General features: G+C 52.8%; 2 protein-coding genes across 2 annotated transcripts; both read right to left on the bottom strand.

Moving 5' to 3' along the window:
• Nucleotides 1–10,241: 10,241 nt before the first annotated feature.
• On the bottom strand, nt 10,242–11,360 carry LOC133224390 (metallothionein-2). The gene is made up of 3 exons (XM_061375853.1): nt 11,093–11,360; nt 10,938–11,003; nt 10,242–10,504 (listed from the first exon to the last, which is right to left on the bottom strand). The coding sequence occupies exons 1-3, from the start codon at nt 11,121–11,123 to the stop codon at nt 10,410–10,412; spliced, it is 192 nt and encodes a 63-aa protein (XP_061231837.1). The 5' UTR covers nt 11,124–11,360; the 3' UTR covers nt 10,242–10,409.
• Nucleotides 11,361–14,217: 2,857 nt separating this feature from the next.
• LOC133224392 (metallothionein-1) lies at nt 14,218–15,532 on the bottom strand. Its single transcript, XM_061375856.1, has 3 exons — nt 15,422–15,532; nt 15,055–15,120; nt 14,218–14,487 (listed from the first exon to the last, which is right to left on the bottom strand). Exons 1-3 carry the CDS (start codon nt 15,450–15,452, stop codon nt 14,393–14,395), a joined length of 192 nt encoding a protein of 63 aa, XP_061231840.1. The 5' UTR covers nt 15,453–15,532; the 3' UTR covers nt 14,218–14,392.
• Nucleotides 15,533–22,025: the final 6,493 nt, after the last annotated feature.

Genomic DNA, 22,025 nt, shown 5'->3' on the forward strand with positions numbered 1-22,025 from the left:
AATCAACTATAAACAGTTTCTATACCTATGGCAGCACAGACAGACCAGCAAGAGTGGGTCTTCTAGAACAGGATACTCCTTTGCCCATCCTCCCCAAGCACTAAACGTTAAGGAAATACTTTCAAGTGGTCTCACATATATATATTAAAAAAATAATTTGAAGAGTTGGATCACTCAATGATCCTCACGGATCCCTTCCACTCAAGCTACCGTATGGTTTTATATTTTTATATATTAAAAATTGAGATACATACATGCATCTAGATAAATATGCATGAGGGCTAAAAACACACAACTTACATACTAGGTTAAATTAGCAGCAAAACAGACAAGCATACACATGTACATAGACAGCCGTAACTAACCATCTACTAAAATGTGCTAATCTACACAACATTAATCCCTTAGTCAAAAGGGATAAGTACACATTGTTCCAACATATAAGATGTGTCTCTAACTCTGAGGTATGCAGAAAGTTTTACCAGCATTTGTAAGAATTGCTTGCACAGATCAAATGAGAGCATGGTTAAAGAAACTAAGGCAAGGGCTGGAATGGATGAGGTCAACAGTGCATTGTGCAGTTCCACATTCAGAATGGATCCTCTTATTGTTACAGAAAGGACAAAAATGTTGTGTTTGAAATCAGCATGAAAAAAACCAAGCCTAACATGTAGCTGCAATAGTGTCCATGTAAATTAAATACGAAATCTAAACCCTTCATACACCAAATCCATTACTTGGAGCTAAACCAGCTATATGCTACGGGCACCTGGCACCTCTGTAAAGCCCCAAGAAAATAAATCACGTAAATCTAGTCTTGCTGAAAAGTAAGACATGGGACAAATTCCTGACATGGGAATCTCCAGTACACTCTGACTGCACTTGCACCCTAACCCAAAGTGCCTGGGATCAAGAAAGATAAACCAGATCTCAAACATTAATTCAAGCAGCTTTATCATTTACTCAAAATTAAAATTAATGGAGACTATCTGGCTCAAGAGAGCCCACCAAGAAGAAAACTGGGCATTTTTACAAACCAAAACCACCCCACAATTCTAAGTACTTCTTCGTACCCCTCAACCACTCCAAAGCAATTTAATAGTACAGTTTCAATATTCCTCACTTTCTCACTCACACCACCATTCCAGAGTACAACTACCAGTGGCAACAGCACTGCTTTTGTCTGTCTGGACAAGTGATTTAAAAGCACTGCATGATGATTCACTCAGATACATGCAATTAGAAAGAGAAACTGATCCCTGCTGCCTGGGTGCCAGGACAAACCTTAACAGCCAGCATCCAGGAATGGAGAATTTCACAGGCACTCCCCACCCACTTCTGGAAAGCTGGGAGCTGTTGGGGGAGGCAGTGATCGTGTTTGCACTGACTTGTTAATCAGGTGAGACAGCAGAGACTGGATTTGGTTCAACAGATTAGCATGTCACTGAGACGGAGGGGATCAGGGAGGGGTGGTGCTGGAAATAAGCCGCTCTGCGAGCTGCAATGCAGCACAGAACATCCTTCCAGTATTTACTTGCAATAACTCAGGTGCACCTTGGCCAGAAGCAGCCTCTGGTGGCAGACACCGACCAGAACAGCCACACTCCAGTACAGAACTGATCAGATCCTATGGGAGCAGCAACTGCAAGAACAGACATCAGCTTGATTACATCTGATCCGGTCCATTTCCTCTTTTCATTACCAACAAGATAAAAAGCCAGGAGCATAGGAAGGCACTAACTTCTAAAAGCACTGAAACCAAAAGCATGGAGAATCAGTACACTATAAAGCTGCTCCCAAACCTGTACTTTTTAGCCACAGATTCCACACCAACACCATATAAGGTCTGCTCCATAAATTTGCTGATATAGGACAATTGCAACAATGCTGAGATTGAACTGAATTCGGCAAATATAAACTAGTTATTCTGGAGCAAGTTAAACTATTTGTGATTATAACCAAGCACTGGAAATCACAGCTCAGAACTGAGAGAGCCAACACTAAACAGCTTTTTCTAAATGGTGACGGAATTCAAATATTTAGCCTGAGTAACAGCATGAACAACTTTGTCTCCACCATGACAGTGCCCCAGAATTTGCTGCTGTGAAGGACGGAAACTGCTGCCACAGTAATGAGTAGGGCAATGGCAATTTTCACGTCTGGCTTGGGAAGGAGCAACAGCTGACACCTAAGGGAAAGAAAACACATCAGAAATTAAACTAACTTCTGTGAAACCAATCGACCTTGGGCTAAAAGCCAGGACTGAAAAGACTCTTCTGTAAAAGATCTTTGATGACTTATCAATCGAAGCTGCGGCATTAGACTATTATTCCATTAAACCCCAGTGTGATGTTTCCCCAACATTTAAAACCACAAGTAATTACTATATGTTGTACAGGTTGACTAGACTTAAGCCAGAAAGAAACTAAGAAAGATGATGACAGGTTTCTTCAGTCAGTTGGTTCAGACTGATTAAAAATGCTGACTTATTACCTAAAACCCCCTAAAAAACTCCTCAAGAGCTCTACAGTGTTACCCAGTGAAGAATGCTGTAGCTATTTAACTTCAAATATGGCCACAATGAACAATGTGCTGTACTAGCTTCAGAAAGAAGTTCAAATAGAATCACAGAATGATTTGGGTTGGAAGGGATCTTCAAAGCTCATCTAGTCCAACTTTCTGCAATGAGGAGGGACATCTTCAACTAGATCAGGTTGTCCAGAACCACATCCAGCCTGGCCTTGAGTGTTTCCAGGGATGGCACATCCACCACTTCTCTGGGCAACCTGGAGCAGTGTCTTGACACCTTCATTATAAACAGTTTCCTCCTCATGTCCAGCCTGAATCTCCCTCTTTTAGTTTAAAACCATCACCTCTTGTCATGCCGCAATAGGCCCTGCTAAAAAATCTTGCCCCATCTTTCTTCTAGGGACCTTTTAAGTACTGAAAGGCTGCAATCAGGTCTTTGCAGTCTTGTCTTCTCCAGGCTGAACAACCCCAACTCTCTCAGCCTTTCCTCATAGGAGAGGTGCTCCATCCCCTGATCATTTTTGTATCTCTCCTCTGGACCCTCTCCAACAGGTCCATCTCTTTACTGTATTCAGGACCTCAGAGCTCGACAGAGTTCTCCAGGTTGGGTCTCATTAGAGCACAGAGGGAGAATCACACCCATTGACCTCCTGGCCACATTTCTCTGAATGCAGACAAAGATACGACTGGCGTTCTGAGCTCCAAGCATGCACTGCTGGCAAGCATCTGTTGTACTTCACATATTGACAGGCTTTGTAACAATTAATTAACTTTGAGAAAGACTAGAACCAGAACAGCTGATGGATCGATAAGAGTTACGTAAGTCACAAAGTCAAAACAGAAAACAAAGAGGAAGAAATCTAGTGTTGGCCTCTTGCAGAAGCTCCTGAGTGCTCCAAGGCCTAGTCTGGTGAGTTGGGATTGGCTTCGTTAAGACACACTAGCACTCTAGTAAGAGAAGGAGCAATTCTCTACATGGTACAGCTGACATTTGAGGCAAAAGTGCCTTTTCCACTGACACCTCACCATGAGCAGGGACACAACTGGGGTCAAAATCTGAAGTCTATTCCTGCGTTATTTTCCACGTTCCACAAGTGGAAGTGGCCAAGTACAACCCAAATACCTGCTACACATTTTTAGATCACCCTTGAGTATGTAAACCACAGTGTTTAATCAGACCTTGCAAAGGAAAAACTTCCATACCCTAGCAACACTAAAAACACACTAAATCAGGGTAGGCCATCTGAAAGACAAATACCTAAAAGCTCCACACTATACTTGGTCCTCCGCCTGGTACAATAGCAACAAAGGGCTGATGTTAGAAAATCCTGAACAAGCCACACAATCTTCCACACTTAATGTTTCTTCTATCACCCACCAATTAATCCTCCCCTGCCTCCCCTGTATGTTTTGTTCTTTATCTCATCTATTGGCAGGCATGCAGAAGTCCAAGCTTTCTATGATCTCAGAGAGCCATTACAGTACATAAGTTGAAGCATTTAAAGACAGCTACCCTGTCGTGAACCCAACTTAAGAGTCTGAAAAACAAGAGTCACAAGTATCGTATCTGATTTACCTTCTTCACTCAGAAGTCTGCTGTATCCTGCAAGACACATATGAAAGTAGCCCTTGGCAACTACAAGGTCACACAAGTTTAACAAAATCTGCAGTGAAACCAAAGGTGCATCACAGGCAGTGCAGAGAACACTGAGCCTCCATAACCAGACCCCTGACAGCAGATCTTCCCCCAGTCAGGCACCAACCTGTAACCCTGCTGTGTAGAGAACGCTCTCTTCCCCCCCAAGCATGAACAGAGACATCAAATCACAGGCATGCAGATTCGCTCTCCTGAGGCCTCCCCATTCGAACAACGAGCTTCTGCTTCCCAAAGTACCAACACGGCACCGTAGTTAAATGCTAAGCTCCCCTGATACAGCTGGGCTTCGCACTGCCGACCACCACAAACCAGCTCGAATGAAGACTCTGCTCCTCGCCCACACAAGGCCAGCCCCGCTGCCTTTTAACGCGGGTTATTTTGGAGTCAGGGACATCCAGAACAAACACCCCCACGCCGAAGGAGCCCCAGAGAAGCCTACGGGGAGGCTTGCGACTACTTCCTACACTCCTCCTGCCGCAGTGGCCTGCACTGCGGCTGAGGTGCTCGGCCCGGGGCCGGCCACCCCTTGCCTCAGGCAGCCGCCTCCCTGAGGAGACTCTCCTCAGTGAAGGCCCCATCAGAGTCCCGCGCCGAGAGGCTCGCCCAGCAGCCAAGGAGAGGGAACCCCGGGGGGGAAGAGGCCGCAGAGGACTCAGGGCCCGGCGGGAGGAGGCTGGAGACCCGCACCAGCCACCGCGAGAGGGAGAGGAACCGACGGGAGAAGCTACAACACACCTGCAAAAACCCCTCACCAGCCGGCAGACCTCCGCGCCGCCAACCGCGCGCCGCACGTCCCCATTAGTTACGCTCACGTCAGTCGCCGTGCTCCCATTGGCGGAGGAGCCTCTTATTCCCGCGCGCCGGATCCCGCCCTCTCGCGACAACAACTTTATTGAGGCGGTCGCAGGCGGACACGGACAGCGCCGTATGGGGGTGGGGGGGAGGAGGATGGTTTACAGCAGAGAGCATGGGTTCGAGGCTGCCTCCCTCCTTCCAACCACCCCCCCCCGCTCGCTGCACAGTGGTGAAGTGACCAGAAAAAGAGAACTACAGAAAGAAGGAAAGCGCGTGGGGTTTTTCCTTTCTGCCTCCTTCTCCCTTCACAGTCACCGCTAACTCATGCTGACAATGCCCCCTCCAAGAGTTGATACCTTAGGAGGTAAAATGAGGGTAATGAATTTATCTCAGTTCTCTCTTCTATGGCCGAGCAAACGAGCAAACAAGCCCACAGCCACCAGGTATTCTCTCCATCACCACTGGAATTGTGTCCTGAAGGGGTACACTGCATTTGGTCCCCACATGGGAACATGTCCTTAATAGCACGGGACAGGGCATTAGCACAAGCTTTGGAGCAACTGCTGCCAAGGACCTTGGACTTGTAGGGCAGGATCTGGGAACTGGGAATTTTGGAGACCCCAGAAGGGCACATCTAACAGCCTGCTTGTGTAAGAAGTAGTGGCTGGACCTCATCAGTGCCCCAGAACATCATTCATCAAACCTCCAAAGTCCCTCCTCATAACTGTAGTCATGTCTTTTGTCTTGCTTGAAACTTATTTTAAAAAGCAGCAGCAAGAAACATCCCTTACCAGGATGCACTTGGTCAAATTACATCCCAGCGTGTCCTGACACAGAAATCCAGATTTTCCTAAAGGTGTCTTCTTGCACGCAGGACAACAAGCATCAAAACATGGCTTTCTTCAAATGCTCCTGGGGCTTTCTTTTCTTTGCCTCACTAACTACAAGGTTTTTTTCAAGCTGTCTTAAATCATCTCCTGGAACTTAATTTTCTCCAAGTCACAAGCACCACTCAGGGTACATAAAAACACTCAAGATGTCTCTAAAACACTGGGGAGGTGTCTGCCTCAATGCCCAGGTCTACCGCTGCCCTGGTTCCTGGGGCAGGACCATCTCTAATGTGTGACAAAGATTCGGGACCCCAGCAGAGTGCAGGGCAGCCCTTAAGCACTTCTGCCATGAATTACAGTCCTCTGAGGACTGCCCCCCAGGTCATAGGATCCTAGAATCCTAGACTGGTTTGGGTTCAAAGGGACCTTAAAGCTCATCCAGCTCCCAATATCACTATCCCAGTACCTTGCCACAGGCAGGGACACCTTCCACTAGAGCAGCTTGCTCTAAGTCCCATCCAAGCTGACCTTGAACACTGCCAGGGATGGGGCAGCCACAGCTTCTCTGGGCAACCTGTGCCAGGGCCTCAGCACCCTCACAGGGAAGAACTTCTGCCTAAGAGCTCATCTCAATCTCCCTTCTGTTAATTTAAAGCCATTCCCCCTTGTCCTGTCCCTACAGACCATTGTCCAAAGCCTCTCTCCAGGTCTGTTGTAGCCACTTTAGGCACTGGAGCTGCTTTAAGATCTTCCCCAGAGCCTTCTCTTCTCAGGATTAGTAAGCCCAGCTCTCTCAGCCTTATCTACCAACCCGGCTTCAGGTCCCCAAGGAGGCAAAGGTGATTCACAGCCTTTCCAGCTCAGACACCTTCCTCAGCAAAAAAAACCTCTGCAAACCCCCAGTGTACCCTCTCCATGGGGGTTAGATTGCTCTCCTGGTGCTGTGACACTCGCTGGTTGTTCAGCAGCTGGCTAATATCACCACCACCACCACCCCCCCTCCCAGTTTTTCCCAGTGCTGGGTGCCTGCCTGGTTCCTGGAGCCTGTGCTCTTTCTAAATCGGTAGCTTAAACTATTTCTGATGTATTTAGGACTATATGCTGAGATCTGGCACCTAGAAAGCATGCTTTCCCTGTGCCATGGTCTGATCTGTGCCTTGGGGTGTGCTGCATTTGGGCTTGGCCCCAGCGTGCCCACTTATACCCTCCATGGAGCTTCCTCCCCAGAATTAGCAGGGGGACAGCACATGTGGCACTGCAGAGTTTGGGGCAGGGACTCCCAGGGGTGCACTGCTCCCCAGCAGGATTTCCTAGTGGGATGAGTGTCCTGGAAGGATGTGTGTCTTAGTGGGATGGATGCCTAGGTGGGACAGATGTTCTGGTGGGATGGGAATCATGGTGGGATGGGTAATCTGGTAGGATGGGTGCCCTGGTGGAATGGATGACCTGATAGGGTGGGTGTCCTGGTAGGATGGATAACTTGGTGGGATGGATGACCTGGTGGGATGGGTGCCCTGGTGGGATGGGTACCCTGGAAGGATGGGTGTCCTGGTGGAATAGATATCCTAGTGGGATGGGTGTCCTGGCAAGAAGGGTGTCCTGGTGGGGTGTCCATGCCACCCGAGGTCTCCCTGAGCCTGCCTGTGTTCCAAGGGCAGTTTTCCAGCAGGAGGAAGGTCCTGAGCTGCCCTAAGATCGGTGCTGGTGCCCCGAGGCAAGAGAAACACGGGGTTATCCGAGCAGACTGAGATAACCGGGAACACTGGGACAGCGGGTACATTGAATCAGCGGAGTACGCTGGGACAGTCGGATACACCGGAACAGGGGAACACTGGAACAGGCAGGTGGCAGCAGATCCTTCGGGAAGTGCTGGGATGCACCGAGCCGGCGGCTGCGCGCACGGAGAGCCCGATCCTGAAGGCAGGGAGGAGGCGCCCTCTGCACTGGATATATCCCCTCTGCACTGGGTGCTGTCCCCTCTGCGCACGGTGTGTTTACCCTCTGCACTCTGTGCCTGTCTCCTCTGCACTGGGGGCACTAGGTGCCTGTTCCCTGAGGACATGGTGTTATCTCCCTGCTGCACACGGTGCATATCCCCACTGCACGGGTGTTATTTACTCTTTGCACAGGGTGCATATCCCCTCTGCACACAGTTCATTTCCCCTCTGCACGGGCTGCATGTCCTCTCACATACCAGCACCACCCAGCGCCATGGAGACAGGTAGGCTTGTCTCATGCAGAGGCAGAGTGGTGCTGAGCACAGCCCCTGGGGTGCTGCACCCCCCTGGGCGTGCACCCGGGGCACCTCTGCCCTGGCTTCCCTGTGTGCCCAGGGGAGACACATGGTCCCTGAAACCACCTCTGCAGACTGAGCTGTGCTTTTTCTTTGAGGGGCTCTATGCACATCAGCCTCTTCTCACACCGTGTTTTTTCTTACCACCCTTTCACTGTTCTGTGCTGGGTGTGCAGGCTGAGACCAGCTCCTGCTTCATTAAAAAGGGGGGCTTTTCCCGTAGCAAATACTCCAGAAAGCCCTCATTCACCTTGTGGGAGCATCTACAGCAGAGCTACTTCTCAAGTCCAGCACCTTCCATGGGTGCCTGCACACATCCCACTGGTCCTGGGATGGATGTTCCTTGTCTTTCCTCCCCACAGATTCCACCTGGGAAAGGGTGCTGAGGCCGGGGTCCATGCTCTCAGGCACTACTGCAGCCAGAGGGGTTGCAGGCAGAGCTAGGAGCTGGCAGCACAAGCTGTGGGGTGCGTGCCCACCTTCCACCCTGGCATAATGCTGGGAATGGGGAGCGGTTGATGCCTGGGGCACTTCCTGAGAGGGGAAGCCCCATCTGAGCCCCGACTTTGCTGCTGGTGCAGGATGCAAGCACAGCCCCTGCGCTGCAGTGGCTGGGGTCCTGCTGCGCAGTGGCCATGTCAGCCACCTGTCAGGGTTGTCTTCCAGCAAAGCATCTTCCCATGGGGTTTATTGGGGTTTAAATGCATTTAGGGCAAGGCAGGCCCTTAAACCCTGTCTCCAGCCCTAAGCCTCTGTTGCAACAGCCTCTTGGAGCCTGCTTAGGCAAAAGACACTCATGTAGTAAGGCAATGCATTTAAAAAGCAAATGGGTGCTGAGCTGGGTGTTGCTTTTCTCACCAGCAAGGCTAGTGCTGAGCAGGTTGGGCAGCCACCACAGAACCATCTGATGAAGCTGGGCAAACTTTTGGAGAAGAGGTGAGGAGCTCTTCAGGGGGTGCCTGGGTTACCCTTGTGTGCTGGTATTGCTATGCTCCCGCTTTGACAACCCACCTTGTGCCACCCAGCCTAGCAGAAAGGACTTTCCAAACGCGCCCATTTCAGGGCTTCCTCAGCATCTTGCATTTTAAATTTGTTCTGTCCCTGCTGCCTGGCCACCAAGGGCTGGTGGGGACACCCATGCCAAGCTGAGCTGTCCCCCTGTGTGGAGGGGCAGGGGAGGAGTGACAGCGGTGGGGTGCACGCCCTTGAACCAGGGCTGAGAAGCTGCCTTGGTGGCAGGGCACACCCAGGGGACAAGTACAGGCAGGCAGATGCTCCTGTGCATAAAAAGCCATAAAAAGCAACTTTCACTTGGCAGAGAGTTTCGGAAGCAAAACACGTCCCACGCACCTTCCCATCACCCCACCACACTCCCAGCACCTGTCATCCTGCAGCCACCCACCATCAGGGCATCTGAGCGCTGCATTTAACACCCACAGGGCTTATTCACAGCTATAACTGTCTGCCCTCCTGGGCCTGGAGGTCTTTGCAGCTCCAAGCAAAGTGCTCTCCAAAACGGCCTTGGAAAAAGTGCTTGGAGATCACTCCTGGGGCAGGAGGAGTGAGGCACTGTAGCTGGTGGTACCTGGCACAGGGAGGCTGCAGGGAAAGCATCCCTTTGGTGGTAGAGCTACTCTGAGAGTGAATTTGGGCTTGCTAAGCATGAGATCTTGGGGTGGGTTTGTTCCCCCTGGGGCTCAGCTCAGTGTCTTGCTGTAGCAGCTCAGGATGGACATGCTGCCAGCCCACACCACCCTGTCAGCCACCATGCTTGCTTTCACCAGCTCTTTCACCCACAGGAAACCCCAGGGTGGTGCAGAAACACCTACCACCAAGTCAGAGGACGGCAGAAGGAGGCTGAAGCCTACCTAAGCATGCCTCCCCTGTCCTCAGCAAGGGACCAGCACTTTCAAGATGCCCAAAGCCACCTGATGTGCAGGATGAGATCCATCCCAAAGCCTGAGAAGCTGCTTTTCTCTTCCAGGGAGATAGAGTTCTTCCCCAAGTTCTTTTGCATTCAGGAAGGCCACTGGGGTGTTTGCAAGCAGCCCACCACCACCCCAAGGTGACAATTCCCACACAGGAGTCACGAGTGCCAACAGTGCTCAGCCTCCAGTCCAGCAGCAGCACTCACACCTCCAGCCAAACACCTTTATTCCTTTATTTCCATCCAGTTAACACACCACTGGTATAGAAAATACAAAACATTGAAAATAGGCTCTTTTGTGCTGTGTCATCCCCATCCCTCCCCCCCGTACCCCTATCCCCAAAGTGTGCTGGCTATTTACAGGCGCAGGTGAATGGCTCAGTGGCAGCAGCTGCACTTGCTGCTGGACGGCTCCTTACACACGCAGCCCTTGGCACAGTTGCTGCAGCTTGCGGGGCAGCAGGCACAGCAGCCTGGGGGAGAGACACGAGAGTTAGGGGGTGGGGCTGGAAAGGAACTGGGGTCCCATGGGGCAGAGGCACCTGATGGAGAAGGAAAAAAAAGCACACCCCATACACATTATCCCAATGGCACAGCAGTTTGGGTCCTAACAGGGAAGGGGCACCCCTCAAAGGGCAACAGGCGGCAGGTCTCAGGAAAAAGGAAGGATCCTCGCAAAGGCCCAACAGGACATGGGCACCCCCATGTCAGAGCGGTGGGGTCTCCATAGGGAGTCCTACAGTGCAAAGGAGAGATTCTCTACAGGGCAAGAACCCTCTGGATTCACGGGCATGCTGGGAGGTGTCCATGGAGGGGTCAATGGGGGCCCAGCAAGGCACGGGCAGACCCCTAAGGAGAAGCTCTGTATGTTCCCTCCCACTTCCCCCGGCTGAGCCCCACACTCACTCTTGCGGCAGCTACGGCAGCGGCAGTTCTTGCACTTGCAGGACCCGGCGCAGGAGCAGGAGTCACCTGAGACGGGAGAGCGGCCGTCAAGCTGAGACGGGGCCGGGGCCGGGGCCGCGACGGGGACCCGCCGGGCACAGGACCGGGACACTTACCGGCAGCACACGTGCAGTCCTGGGGATCCATGGCTTGGCTTGGCTTGGCTTGGCTTGGTTGGCTTTGCTCGGTTCGACTCGGCTGGACTCGCAGCAGTAGAGAGCCCTGCCGGCGTTCAGTATTTATGGGGTGAAAGCATAGGGCGGTGCGCGGTGCTGCGCACGGCGGGGCGGGACCCTCCTCGGGGCCGTGCAGTGCCGGGCCGGGCCGTGCTCACTATGGGATCGTGCTCACAGTGGGGCCGTGCTCACCGTGGGGCCGTGCTCATCGTGGGGCCGTGCTCACAGGGGGCGGTGCCGTGGAGCCGTGCTCACCCGGGACGGGGCCGTGCTCAGTCTGTGCGGTGTTCACCCGGGTCACGGCCCTGGCCTCCCCCTGCTGCTCCCCGCTGCCATCCAGAGGGTCCTACCCGTACCCCGTTGTGCCCACCCCCCCCGCAGGGTGCTGCATCCCTGAGGGCCAAGATGCCGGCAGATGCCGAGGGGGGTGGCAGCGCTGGCGTAGCACTGCCCCCAGCTCCTCCTGCACATCTGGGGCATTTCCATGTGCCAGTGGTGAGGAGCGCTGGGCCCCCCACCCGTGAAGAGGCCCGCGGGTTGGGATAGTCTCAGCATCCAGCTGGAGAGTGGGGTGGCCCCGGGGTAGAGCTTGGGGTACTAGCCAGGTCCTCAGGAGAGGTATGCATGGGGGTCAGCACCTGGATGTGGTGCTGGGTCATAGCATGGGCTGCTGGGAATCATGGCTTCCCTGCACCAGCGGTGCCCATGGGTTTTCCCTCTTGTCCCAGCGTTTATGTGCCAGCTGGCTTTCACCACCAGTCAGCTTGGCACTGGGCATGAAAATGAGTGGCTGGGCCAGGGACATGCTGTCCCTGTGCCTGGTGGTGGTGTGGCAAACAGGGCAAGCCTGGGCTCAGACCTGGCACTGTGGATGGGCTCCATCCTGGTGGAGCTCAGGTCAGCAGGCCCCTGGATCAGGAGGGGACCTGTGGCCCTGGGAAGTCGTGCCAGGGAACTGCTCGTGCTCGTGTTCAGAACCACAGGGTTGTTTTTTCCTGGCAGTGTTCCACGGGCAGTGTAAATACGGGGCTAAGCCAGCAGGCACCGCGCTTGCCACTGGCTGAGCGGGAAAGGAGGAGAGGTGAGATCATGGCACGTGTGGGCTTACTGCACATAAACAGGAGTTGTGAAATCACTTCCCGGACTCCCTCCCAGCAAGGTCTGTCCCCCCCCTTCCACCAAGGACAGTCTCTGCTGCATCCTTGCTTGAAGAAATGGGAGCCCCACAGCACCCAAAATGGGGATGTGCATCCTGACATGGGGATGCACGGAAAATAGGGGGTGATTGTGCAGGGGCAAGGCTGCAGAAATGCACGAGAATTCCCAGATTTCTGGGAATCCCACACGTCACCCATTGAGGGGCTGTGCTCCAGTCATTGCAAGTGGGAAAGTCCCCACAGGACCGTGTGTGTGGAGCTGGGACAGGAAAGTCTGGAAAATGCCCAGTTTCCCAATCAGGGCATTTCCACGGAATAATGAGGTCACTCTGCAGCAGGTCAGAGAGGGATAAGGCATGGGCTTGCTGGGATGCAGGGCACATGCCAGACGTCAGTGGGGAGAGGAGACCTCAAGGTCCCCCCACATCATGGCTGGTGCTCCCATTTCCCAGGGCTGGCAGGGAGTCGTAGTTAATCCTGAGGCTGTGCCCATGAAAGAGAGATGCAAGGTCCAACCCTGATTTTATAGTGGCTGTAAAGTGAACAGAGGAACCCAAGCTTCCCGGCACAGGTCTCAGGGCTTGAACAGCATCTAATAGGTGCTCTCTATCACACTGCTGTGGGGCAGGACTGAAGCAAGCTCATCCAGGACAGTGAGGCTAGAAAGATGCTGTCAGCCCCACTGGTTAAACCACGTTTGGGGATAAATCCCATTAGCAACCTCTCCTTCAGACTTGTTGTAGGCTCACCCACTGTTTTTGCATGGTTGGCACTTAAATCTCTCTGGGTAGAAAAGAATAAAGAGAACCCTGTGATTTGCAGAATGGAGTTTAGTTTGGAGCTCCAGAGCTGGTGTTGCACCCTGCCTATGACATGCCTGCCCTGTCCTACATAGTGACATACTTCACAGCCATTGGAAGTGTGAGGTGATGGTGACATCTCAAGGGACACCCTGGGGGAAGAGCCCTCCTGGAGCAAAGGAGTATCCCCAAGGATGGGCACTGCAAGCACCCAGTGTTCATGTGTGCCCTTATCTGTGACAAACCCCTGCTGAGCCCTGGCAGCAGTGGCTAGGTGGGTCAAGAAAGATTTTACAGCTATAAAAAGGCTATGAAAGGCTGTGTTTGGGGAGCATGAGGAGAGGTAGGGCCCCTCAGGTGTCCTAGGGAGCAGCAGGGTGCCACATAGCTCCTGGGATGCAGTGTCCTGTTGTAAGGAGACCAAATATCACACACCAACCTGGGCATCTGAACTCACCGTGGACTCTCTCTGGCATGGGCATTGCAACCCATCACAGACATTGCACCTTGGTGTGGGCATTACACTCCAGCATGGACATCATAACCCCTGGCAGGTATTGCCCCCCCCATCATGGGCACAGCATCCTATTGCAGGCATTGCACCACACTGTGGGCATCACAGCCCGTTGTGGACATCCAGGTCACACACAGCTCCCTGCAGAAGCACCCTGCCAAGCTGGCAGAGGGATGAGCAGTGTAGTTCTTCCCAGCCAGTTCAATCAAACTGCTGGAAGGAAAAGCTAAACCTGTTTCCCCACCACCCCACCTGTCATGGAAACGTTACCCCTGGAAATGGGCAGGGCTGCACCAGTTATTACACTGTCGATGAAGGCTCCTACTAAGGAGCTGCTCATTAGCCCTGAGGATTTCTGGTGGAGGAGAAAGCATGGGATTTGCCTTTGGGCAACAACAGGGTGGGGGAAAAAAAAACCCAACCATGAATTACCTTGTTGTGCAAGGAAAGTGTCAGAGCTGCTGGTAGGGAGGGCAGAGCGAAGATTAGAAGAAAGCAAAAAGAACACACAAGCTGTTTGCCATGACTCCCCAAAACCAGTGCTCTCCTGCTCCCCAGAGAAACCCCCCCCATCCAACAGAAGTGCCAGCTTCCTTATAGACCTTTATATACACATCACTTTATTTAGGTAGCTTATTACACATCACAGTGACAAACACTAAAGGTATCTGAACACACATATAAAAAAAAACCCAACATACACAATAAGGTTATTGTTCTCATCCCCTCTGATGCACGGCACCCCCAGATGTGCAGCTGGGGGGGGTCTTCATTTGCAGCAGCTGCACTTGGCAGAGGGTGGCCCCTTGCAGACACAGCCCTGTGCACACTTGGCACATCCTGCCGGGCAGCAGGAGCAGCAGCCTGTGGAGAGGGAGAAGAATGAGTCAGGGGGGGTCTCAGGGTGAGATCTGGGGAGGCTCCGTGGTGGGTGGCTGGTCTGGAGACCTCGTTCCAAGCCTTGTGCACTCCCCTTTTAGCAGCATCCCCATCTTGGCAACGTTTCCCGGGGTAGTTTTGCACCAGGCACGTGCAGGACCTCTAAGGGCTCATCAGGGCCCATCAGCCCCTCACCGAGCAACCCCCCTGCCCTGCCCTGGCTGTGCCCGGGGCTGCAAGCATCAGGAGCAGCCAGAAGAAATCCCAATGATGGTTTCCTCCCAGGTCATCCCGCTTGTGCTGAGCCCAAAGTGCCAGCAAGGGGTATGCCAACTTCTGGGTTATACTGGGTAGCTGGTATTGCCTGGTGGCAGGCAGATTGCACCCTCTGCTCCTCTAGGGCCAAGAATGTACATGAGGAATAAACTCCACCCTGGCAATCTGAGTCTGATTTGATTCATTGTGTCCCAGAATGTTTAGTGAAACCCCCATGAATGTCGTGTCCCTCACCCCTGCCCCCCGCCCCAGTGTGTGCTCAAGGACCCCCCTTACCCTTTTTGCAGGATGTGCATTTGCAGTTTTTACATTTGCAGTTGTCCCCACAGGTGCAGGTGCCACCTAGAACACGGAGAAAAAGAGGAAAAAGAATGAGAAGCTGTGGTGGGAAGGGAGCCCCGCATCCCCGGGGCTCGGCAGGGAGGCTCCAGCCGAGGGATACAGGGGGAGCATTGGTGTCTCTCTGGAGAGGTCACAGCGTTCCCAATGAGATGCTCCAGGTGTGACACTGCAGTGCTGGGAAGGGATTTCAGCAGGCAGCCCAGCCAGGATGAGAACGATGAAGATGTAAGAGGAGGCTGGAGCATCAGCGGTCCCCCAGGGAGGCTCCAGCAGCTCGATGCGGAGGGAAGCGCTGGCTTACCGGTGGCACAAGGGCAGTCTTGGGAGTCCATGTCCGCCTGGGCTGGGTGTCGGAGACGCTGGACAATGTGAAGAACAGCTTTACCAGAACTCGCCGCCGCCTCCTATTTATCCGTGGCCGGTGAGAGCGAGTGCAAAACCTCCGCCCCTCGCAGCCTGCACACGGCTCAGCCCGCGCCTGCCCCGGGCGCTGCTGATTCACTCCCCGGGCAGCACCTGCGGCTCCCATGTGTACCCTCCCCGGCGTGGTGGGGACAGCAGGGAGGGATGTCTGGGACCACCGAGATGTTGGGGTGCGTGTGCGTGTGTGTGTGTGTGTGCAGAGAACAGCCAGCTCTCATCACACTGATGGCACCCACCTTGGGAGTGCTGCTTCTCTCCCATGGGCTGGGGGATTCACTCAAGGTGGACCCCCCCTCCCCCCCCCAGCCCTGCCTTTTGCCTAAATCAGTCTGCCAAACCCCCAGATGTCTCAGGAGGTGCTCTGATCATGGGGCAGTCACCACTGCTCTTTGTCCCTTCCTCACAGTGAAGAGAAGGGGAGCTGATACAATGGAGTGACAGGGATGCGGTCCCTGCCCCAGACCCCATCCAGTGGCTCTGACACCCTTCCCAGGAGCAGGAGCAGCAACAAGCTGGACTGGCTCAGCCAGAGCCTCTGTGCCCTCCCAGCGCCCCAGGAGGGCAGCACCCACGTCCCCTCAGCGCTGTGCTTGGCACCTCGGGGCCCTGTCTCCTTCCCAGCTACAGTGCTCCGTCCCACTCGTCTGGGTTAATTTCCACGCTCCATTAGCCGGGTGTGCAGGGAGGAGGGTGGTAGGCAAGATGCCATCATCCTGGCCAACTCCTCCAGCTGGTTTTAACCACCCACTGTAAAGAGCAGTGAGGCTTTGGGGTGGAAAGTGCAAAAAACCCTGATGCTTTCCAAGGTTATTGGTGCAGTGAAGAACTGTCCCATGGCCAGGAGCATTGCCAGCCCTGGAGCATCCTTCCTCCTCACCCCTGGGGTTTTTGTGTGTCAGTGGTACCCCATCCTGGCTGCCCCAGGCTCTGAAACTGCTTTGCTTTTGGGGTTTTATCTCTGCTGGGTTGCTGCCTGCAGTGCTTGGCTAAAGTGGTTTGTTGGAGGTGATGCTAATCCAGCAGAAACAGAGGGCCAAGGAGTATTTTTACCACCCAGCTGTCTGGGCATGTCTGGAGCTTGTTGGGTGACCTGGTGGGGAGCGGTGCCAGCGCTCCGACTCAGCGTCTCTTCCAGCCCTGCCAGGCCAGGGTGAGAAATTGGTGTGTAAAAGCCTGAGGATGGCAGAGCCCATGGGCCCCTTCCTTTGCCACCTCCATCCCGGCAGCAGCTCCTCAGTTCCCTGGCGTGCCAGCCCTGCGGTCATGCTGCTGATGATGCATTGGGGCGTGATGGCAGGGGACGGTGCCAGGGATCAGGTGAGTGCGAAGAGTGTCGGTTGCTCCCGCGGGAGCAAGGAAACACAAAAGTGCCAGGAAACACGTGCAAGTGGCCTCATACCTGCCTCAGCTACGGCCCCCTGCACTACAGGGGTCACAGCAGACGTGGGACTCCTCCTTGGGGTCCTGCATGTGCTCTGCTTCTGAAACAGCCACCTGAGCACTCCCACAATGTGGAAGTGCTTCCATTTAAGTCATGATGGATGCAAGGGGAACACCAATGCTACTGCAGCGTCTGCTGTGTCCTCCCACACCACCTGGCACCCTTGGCCACACAGCAAAGCCATGGTGCTGGCAGACTGCCCTGTCCCTGGCTGGTGGTGGTTCAGGGCTGTGGGAACGGATGGACCCTTCACAGTGGTCCTTCTCCAGAGCAACGTCAGCTGCACTGTGCAATCTCTGCCACTAAAGGATGAGGTGGAGGAAAAGCTCTCCATCACCTACTCTCAGCTCAGGCCCCTTTTCCTCTTCTTTCCTCCCCACCTTTGCACATTATCTCCCAGATAATGCAGAGCATGGGGTCAGGGCTCTGGGAGGTCATGTACTGCTCCTGGTCCATTCTGTAATTATTTTGGGGCAGGGCTGGAGCAGTGGGTTGTGAATTGGACACACATCAGCTTGGCCATTTCTGGGAGCAACTGGTAATTGGGGTGATGTGCTGCAGAGCTGGGACCCTGGGGAGACCTTCCCGCTGCTTAAATACCCCCAGGTACAAGGCCCTGCAAGACCCAGTTCACCTTCTGGCCCCTGCTGTTCATTTGCTGGGAGAGCCTGGGGGTTCCCCATCATTTACTATACATGTACATTCGTTATTCATGTATGAGGGTGCTGAGGCCCTGGCACAGGTTGCCCAGAGAAGCTGTGGCTGCCCCATCCCTGGCAGTGTTCAAGGCCAGGTTGGATGGGGCTTGGAGCAACCTGGTGTAATGGACGGTGTCCCTGCCTTTGGCAGCAGGTTGGAACTGGGTGAGCTTTGAGGTCCTTCAACCCAAACCATTCTGTGATTCTATGATTTAAATAAGCTTGATGCTGCACCCCACAGACAGGTGCCCCGTGCAACAGTTATCTGCCAGCTTTTGCCATGCCGGAGCCATATGCCTTGGCTGCTGTGTTCCCCTGTTTGGGATTCCTGGCTCTGTCCCCCAGCACATCCATGGCAATCACCCCAAAACTGCCAGGCAAATTAAGTGGGGTGAGTCAGCAGGATGCTCTGGTGCTCCAGGCAGAGCCGGATATGATGCTTGCTGGTGGGATGATGATGACTGAGCTGGGGTAATGGCTCTGCAAGGCATGGCAAGGACAGGGCTCCCCAGAAAGGAGTGAAGGAGGCTGGTAACCTTCAGGAATATGTGTTGGAAGTACCTATCCCTGCGACAGGCACTTGTGACACCTGGGGAGCCTAGATCAGATTGATGAAAGGATGGTGGTGGGGCTGGTGCCGGTGACTGGCAGTGACTCAAAGCTGGTGCCACGCAGGTGAGGAGAAAGGCTCTTGAGGAGGTGACCTGGCACAGGTCTGCCCTGTCTCCCTGCTGAAGGATGTGCAGCTCCAGTCACCCATAGTCATGCAGGGGCACGTGATGAACCTGTTTCTGCCTCTGTTTGTCCATGATTTTCTGCAGCCACTGCATCACATTGCCTTCAAGGAAACCTGCAGAGAACTACAGGTCCTGCTTTCCCCTCTCTGAGGGGTGATGGGCACACGTCTCCCCAAAGCACCTGTTCCAGGCTCATCATTCCTGCCTGAGCAGTGTTGGGTTTGGTGACCTGTCTTTTGCCTGGATACAACATCCCCTGCAGTTGTGTGACAACGCATCATGGCTCCGGTGAATATGGACCATGGGCAGGTCTGCTTCATAGCCAGGCAGCTATGAAATGAGGGTGGGCACAGTATGGAGACCCCACAGAGCAGTCCCTGGGGGTACACTGCCCCTCATGTTGCCTGCTGTTTGCTGGGAAGGGTGCCGATGCCTCTAGCACCCAGCAAACACCCAGCACCCCAGGTGCTAAAAGCCAGCAGTAAGCCACAGAAGGGATCAGTGCTTAGAAAGCAGCTTGGCTTTGACTCGATGGGTATCTTGGGTTATTTGCTGATGATAAACAAGTGTTTAAAACACAGGAAATAGGTGCTGATGTAATTTTGTTTTGTCAGTGCTTGCCAGACCTTCGGCAGAGGAGGAAGGGTGTGAATCACTCGTCACCTCCCCTGGAAAGCCATTCCCAAATGCTCCCTGTGTACATAGGCAAAGCCTTGGAACCCATTTGAGAGTGAAACTGGATTGGTGGGGTGACATCATGCTGTGGAGGCTTCTTTCCTTTTTCTCCCAGAAAACAGTGGGCAGAGACTTGTTCTGGTCTCAGTAGCAGACATGAGCTAAGCCCATTGCCTGCTTTCCCTCCTCGCTCCTTCCCTGCTGCCTGCTTTCCTGGCAAACCCCTGCCTGCACCTCTGTCGAAGTGTTGGGAAAATATAAGCCAGCTGGTGCTTCTCCAGATGCTCAGCCATCAGCAAAGACACGGTGTGTCTCCATTAATCTGGGTGAATGCCCTCCGTGGTAGGGTTTGGTGTCCCACCATCATACCTGTAGCAATAGGTACACACCTCCAGCCAGGGCTCGCTGGCAGCAGGAAGGGATGAGCAGATTTTCATTAAGCAGGAGTTGCACTGTGTGCAATCCTACAATGCTTTCACAACCCTTCAGCATGCTTTGATGTGGGCTGTTTGGGAGCCACCTTGCAACCCAGCAGGCTGCACTAGGACTGGGACTCACAGATCTAGGCTTCTGAGCTGGGCTCAGCCACCAGCGCAACCTATGGCTCCAGGCAAAGGCTCGATATCTATTTCTGATCTGGAAATAAGCTATCAATAGCACTTTCCCTTTGAAAAAAGAGTATGGAGAGGGTGGTGACTTGGTAATTATTTATTCTTAGGGGGAAGGGAAAGGAAGAAATGCTGAGCCAATGCTCTGCACCTGGGTCCAGGAGGGTGAGTCTGACCCCACATGCTTACCCTGGTTTTGTGGTGTGCATCCTAAGGGACCCCAGCACAGGGCAGGAGCTCCTGCTCAGTGGTACAGGGTTTTGGGGCTGGGCAATGTGCGTTCAGGCATGTCTGGAAGATGAAAGGGCTGATTCCTCTTTTGATCATGAAATTCTCATAAATGTTAATGGGAATTACTTCAAGGTCTAACGAGGGCAGAATTGCAGCCCCCAAGGGGAGGAAGGGGGTGAGGACCAACCAAGCTTTTGCTGGGAAATACAAGGGCTTCAATTTACCTTGTCCCTCGTCTGTGAGAGAAGAGCATTGGTGGCCAGGGGCTGCCCAGCATCTCTGCAAACCCTCCTGGAGAAATGGGGTCCTCAAGGTGTCCCCCACCTTGCCCAGCACTGCTGGCACCAGCACAGGCAGGATTTAAGCATCACCATAATTCTAGACATCATTTAAACTCACAAATCTAATGCTTTCCCAGTCTACAATTTGGATTTTCTTCTTTTTCTTTGTTTTTCTTCTCTCCCCCTCCCATCTTCCCTTCCCTTTTGTGTCTTTCAGGTTCCCACAGACTTCAAACTCACCTGCTCCAACTACCTGCCGCCTCCCCCGGCTGAAACGTGACCTGAAGTTTCCAAGTATCATTACCTTGGGCATATTTAATTATTTTATTCCCATTTAGTTGCTAATTAGAAGCCAAGAGTAGAGGGGATGAGTAATCCCCTGGGATGCTGAGCAGCCACTTGCCCAAGCTTGCAAAGAAAACACCAACCCCCTTAGTATAAAGGCGTGAAATAAAAGGATGTGGTATTTTCCTTGATGTCTTCATAGCCTTGCTCTTGAGATCCAGAGACTGTGGTTGTCTGTTGAGGGGATGATTCATGCAGCAGCTCTTCCCATCCCCATTGGAAGTCATCTCCTATCCCAGGGATGTTCATGGGATGGGGGGAGAAATGCTGCTCTGGCTTAGGCAGCAAACGTGGGATGGGAAAAGAGAAAAGCCCCTGCAGATAGAAAAGCTGGTTTGCTGCTGCTCAGATGGGCTCAGTCTTCATTTTCAGATGTATTTTGGTGTGCAGATGCAATTTCTCATCCCTCCCTGCTCCTCCCAACCATATTATGCCCTCCTGGGGGGCTGGTGACGGTTATTTTTGCCAACGCTTTCCCAAACTCAGTATCTGAGCTCTGCTCAGCGCTCCCCTGCCAGGCAGATAAAGGCACAAGGAAGTTTTGGTTAGATTGGAAGTCTTTCAGCTCCTGGGTGTTCTGCTATCATGGCTAGACTCTCAGTGCAACTTGCCTAGAGAGCCAGCAACCATTACCAAGAATGTTTGATTATATTGATATAATTTATTGTATCATACTGTATTATATTAAATGAAATGATATATAGAAAGTGAGGATTCTGTGGGATTTCCCCCCTACAAAACTGGGGAAAGGGAAAGACTCCTGTCCTGAGCACTGCTGGATGGCTATGGGGTGGTTGCTGAAGCACAGACTGGATGCTGTACATATAAAATAGATGACAGACCTTTCAAATGGGGGAAAGTGAGTATTAAAAGCCATCATTTTCTGGATTTCAGTATTCAGTGTTTCAGAGCCAGCAAATTCAAAGTGGCAGCTGTAAGAGGCAGCATAATTTTACCATGCTGCAGATGCACCAAACCCAATACAATAATTAGAGATGCAAAATAATATTTACAGCCTAGACCATACATATTTAGTGAGAAGCTGGAATTTTCATCCATTTACAATTTTACCAGCCTATAAAGGTCTCTGAGCTCAGTTTTTTCCCCCCTTTTTGCTTGGTTGGGATTGCAGTCCAGCTGGAGATACTTCCTGGGAGGGCAGTAGCATTTGCTGGGCTTGAGCAACACCCTGTGTGTGTGCCTGAGTTCATCCTGTTGCTTTGCCTTTGTGCTCCAGTACCCAAACCGGCACCCAGTGGGGGAGACCCACGGTAAGGCTGCATTGAGACCTGCGCTCACCCAAAACAGGTCCACAAAGAGGGAAAATACCCTCCTCTTTAATATGCCACAAGAGATTGCTGCCTCGTTCTCCATGAGCATAATGGCACATTGATAGAGCTGCCAGGAAAAGTTGGTAAAAACAATAAAAAAGAAGAAAAAGGCGGTTGTCACATTTGGAGTCTCAT

This window comes from Neopsephotus bourkii, unplaced genomic scaffold, assembly GCF_033783945.1.
Source record: "Neopsephotus bourkii isolate Nb327-2 ecotype Australia unplaced genomic scaffold, CSIRO-AGI_Nbou_v1 NB_1678, whole genome shotgun sequence".
Classification (NCBI taxonomy): Eukaryota; Metazoa; Chordata; class Aves; order Psittaciformes; family Psittacidae; genus Neopsephotus; species Neopsephotus bourkii.

Excerpts from the sequence above, each read along its gene's own strand:
- LOC133224390 (XM_061375853.1), bottom strand. The coding sequence starts at position 11,123 with ATGGATCCCCAGGACTGCACGTGTGCTGCCG. Across the intron at positions 11,004-11,092 it reads GGACTGCACGTGTGCTGCCG|GTGACTCCTGCTCCTGCGCC; the intron begins GTAAGTGTCCCG and ends CTCCCGTCTCAG. Across the intron at positions 10,505-10,937 it reads CTGCCGTAGCTGCCGCAAGA|GCTGCTGTGCCTGCTGCCCC; the intron begins GTGAGTGTGGGG and ends TCTCTCCCCCAG.
- LOC133224392 (XM_061375856.1), bottom strand. The coding sequence starts at position 15,452 with ATGGACTCCCAAGACTGCCCTTGTGCCACCG. Across the intron at positions 15,121-15,421 it reads AGACTGCCCTTGTGCCACCG|GTGGCACCTGCACCTGTGGG; the intron begins GTAAGCCAGCGC and ends TCCGTGTTCTAG. Across the intron at positions 14,488-15,054 it reads ATGCACATCCTGCAAAAAGG|GCTGCTGCTCCTGCTGCCCG; the intron begins GTAAGGGGGGTC and ends CCCTCTCCACAG.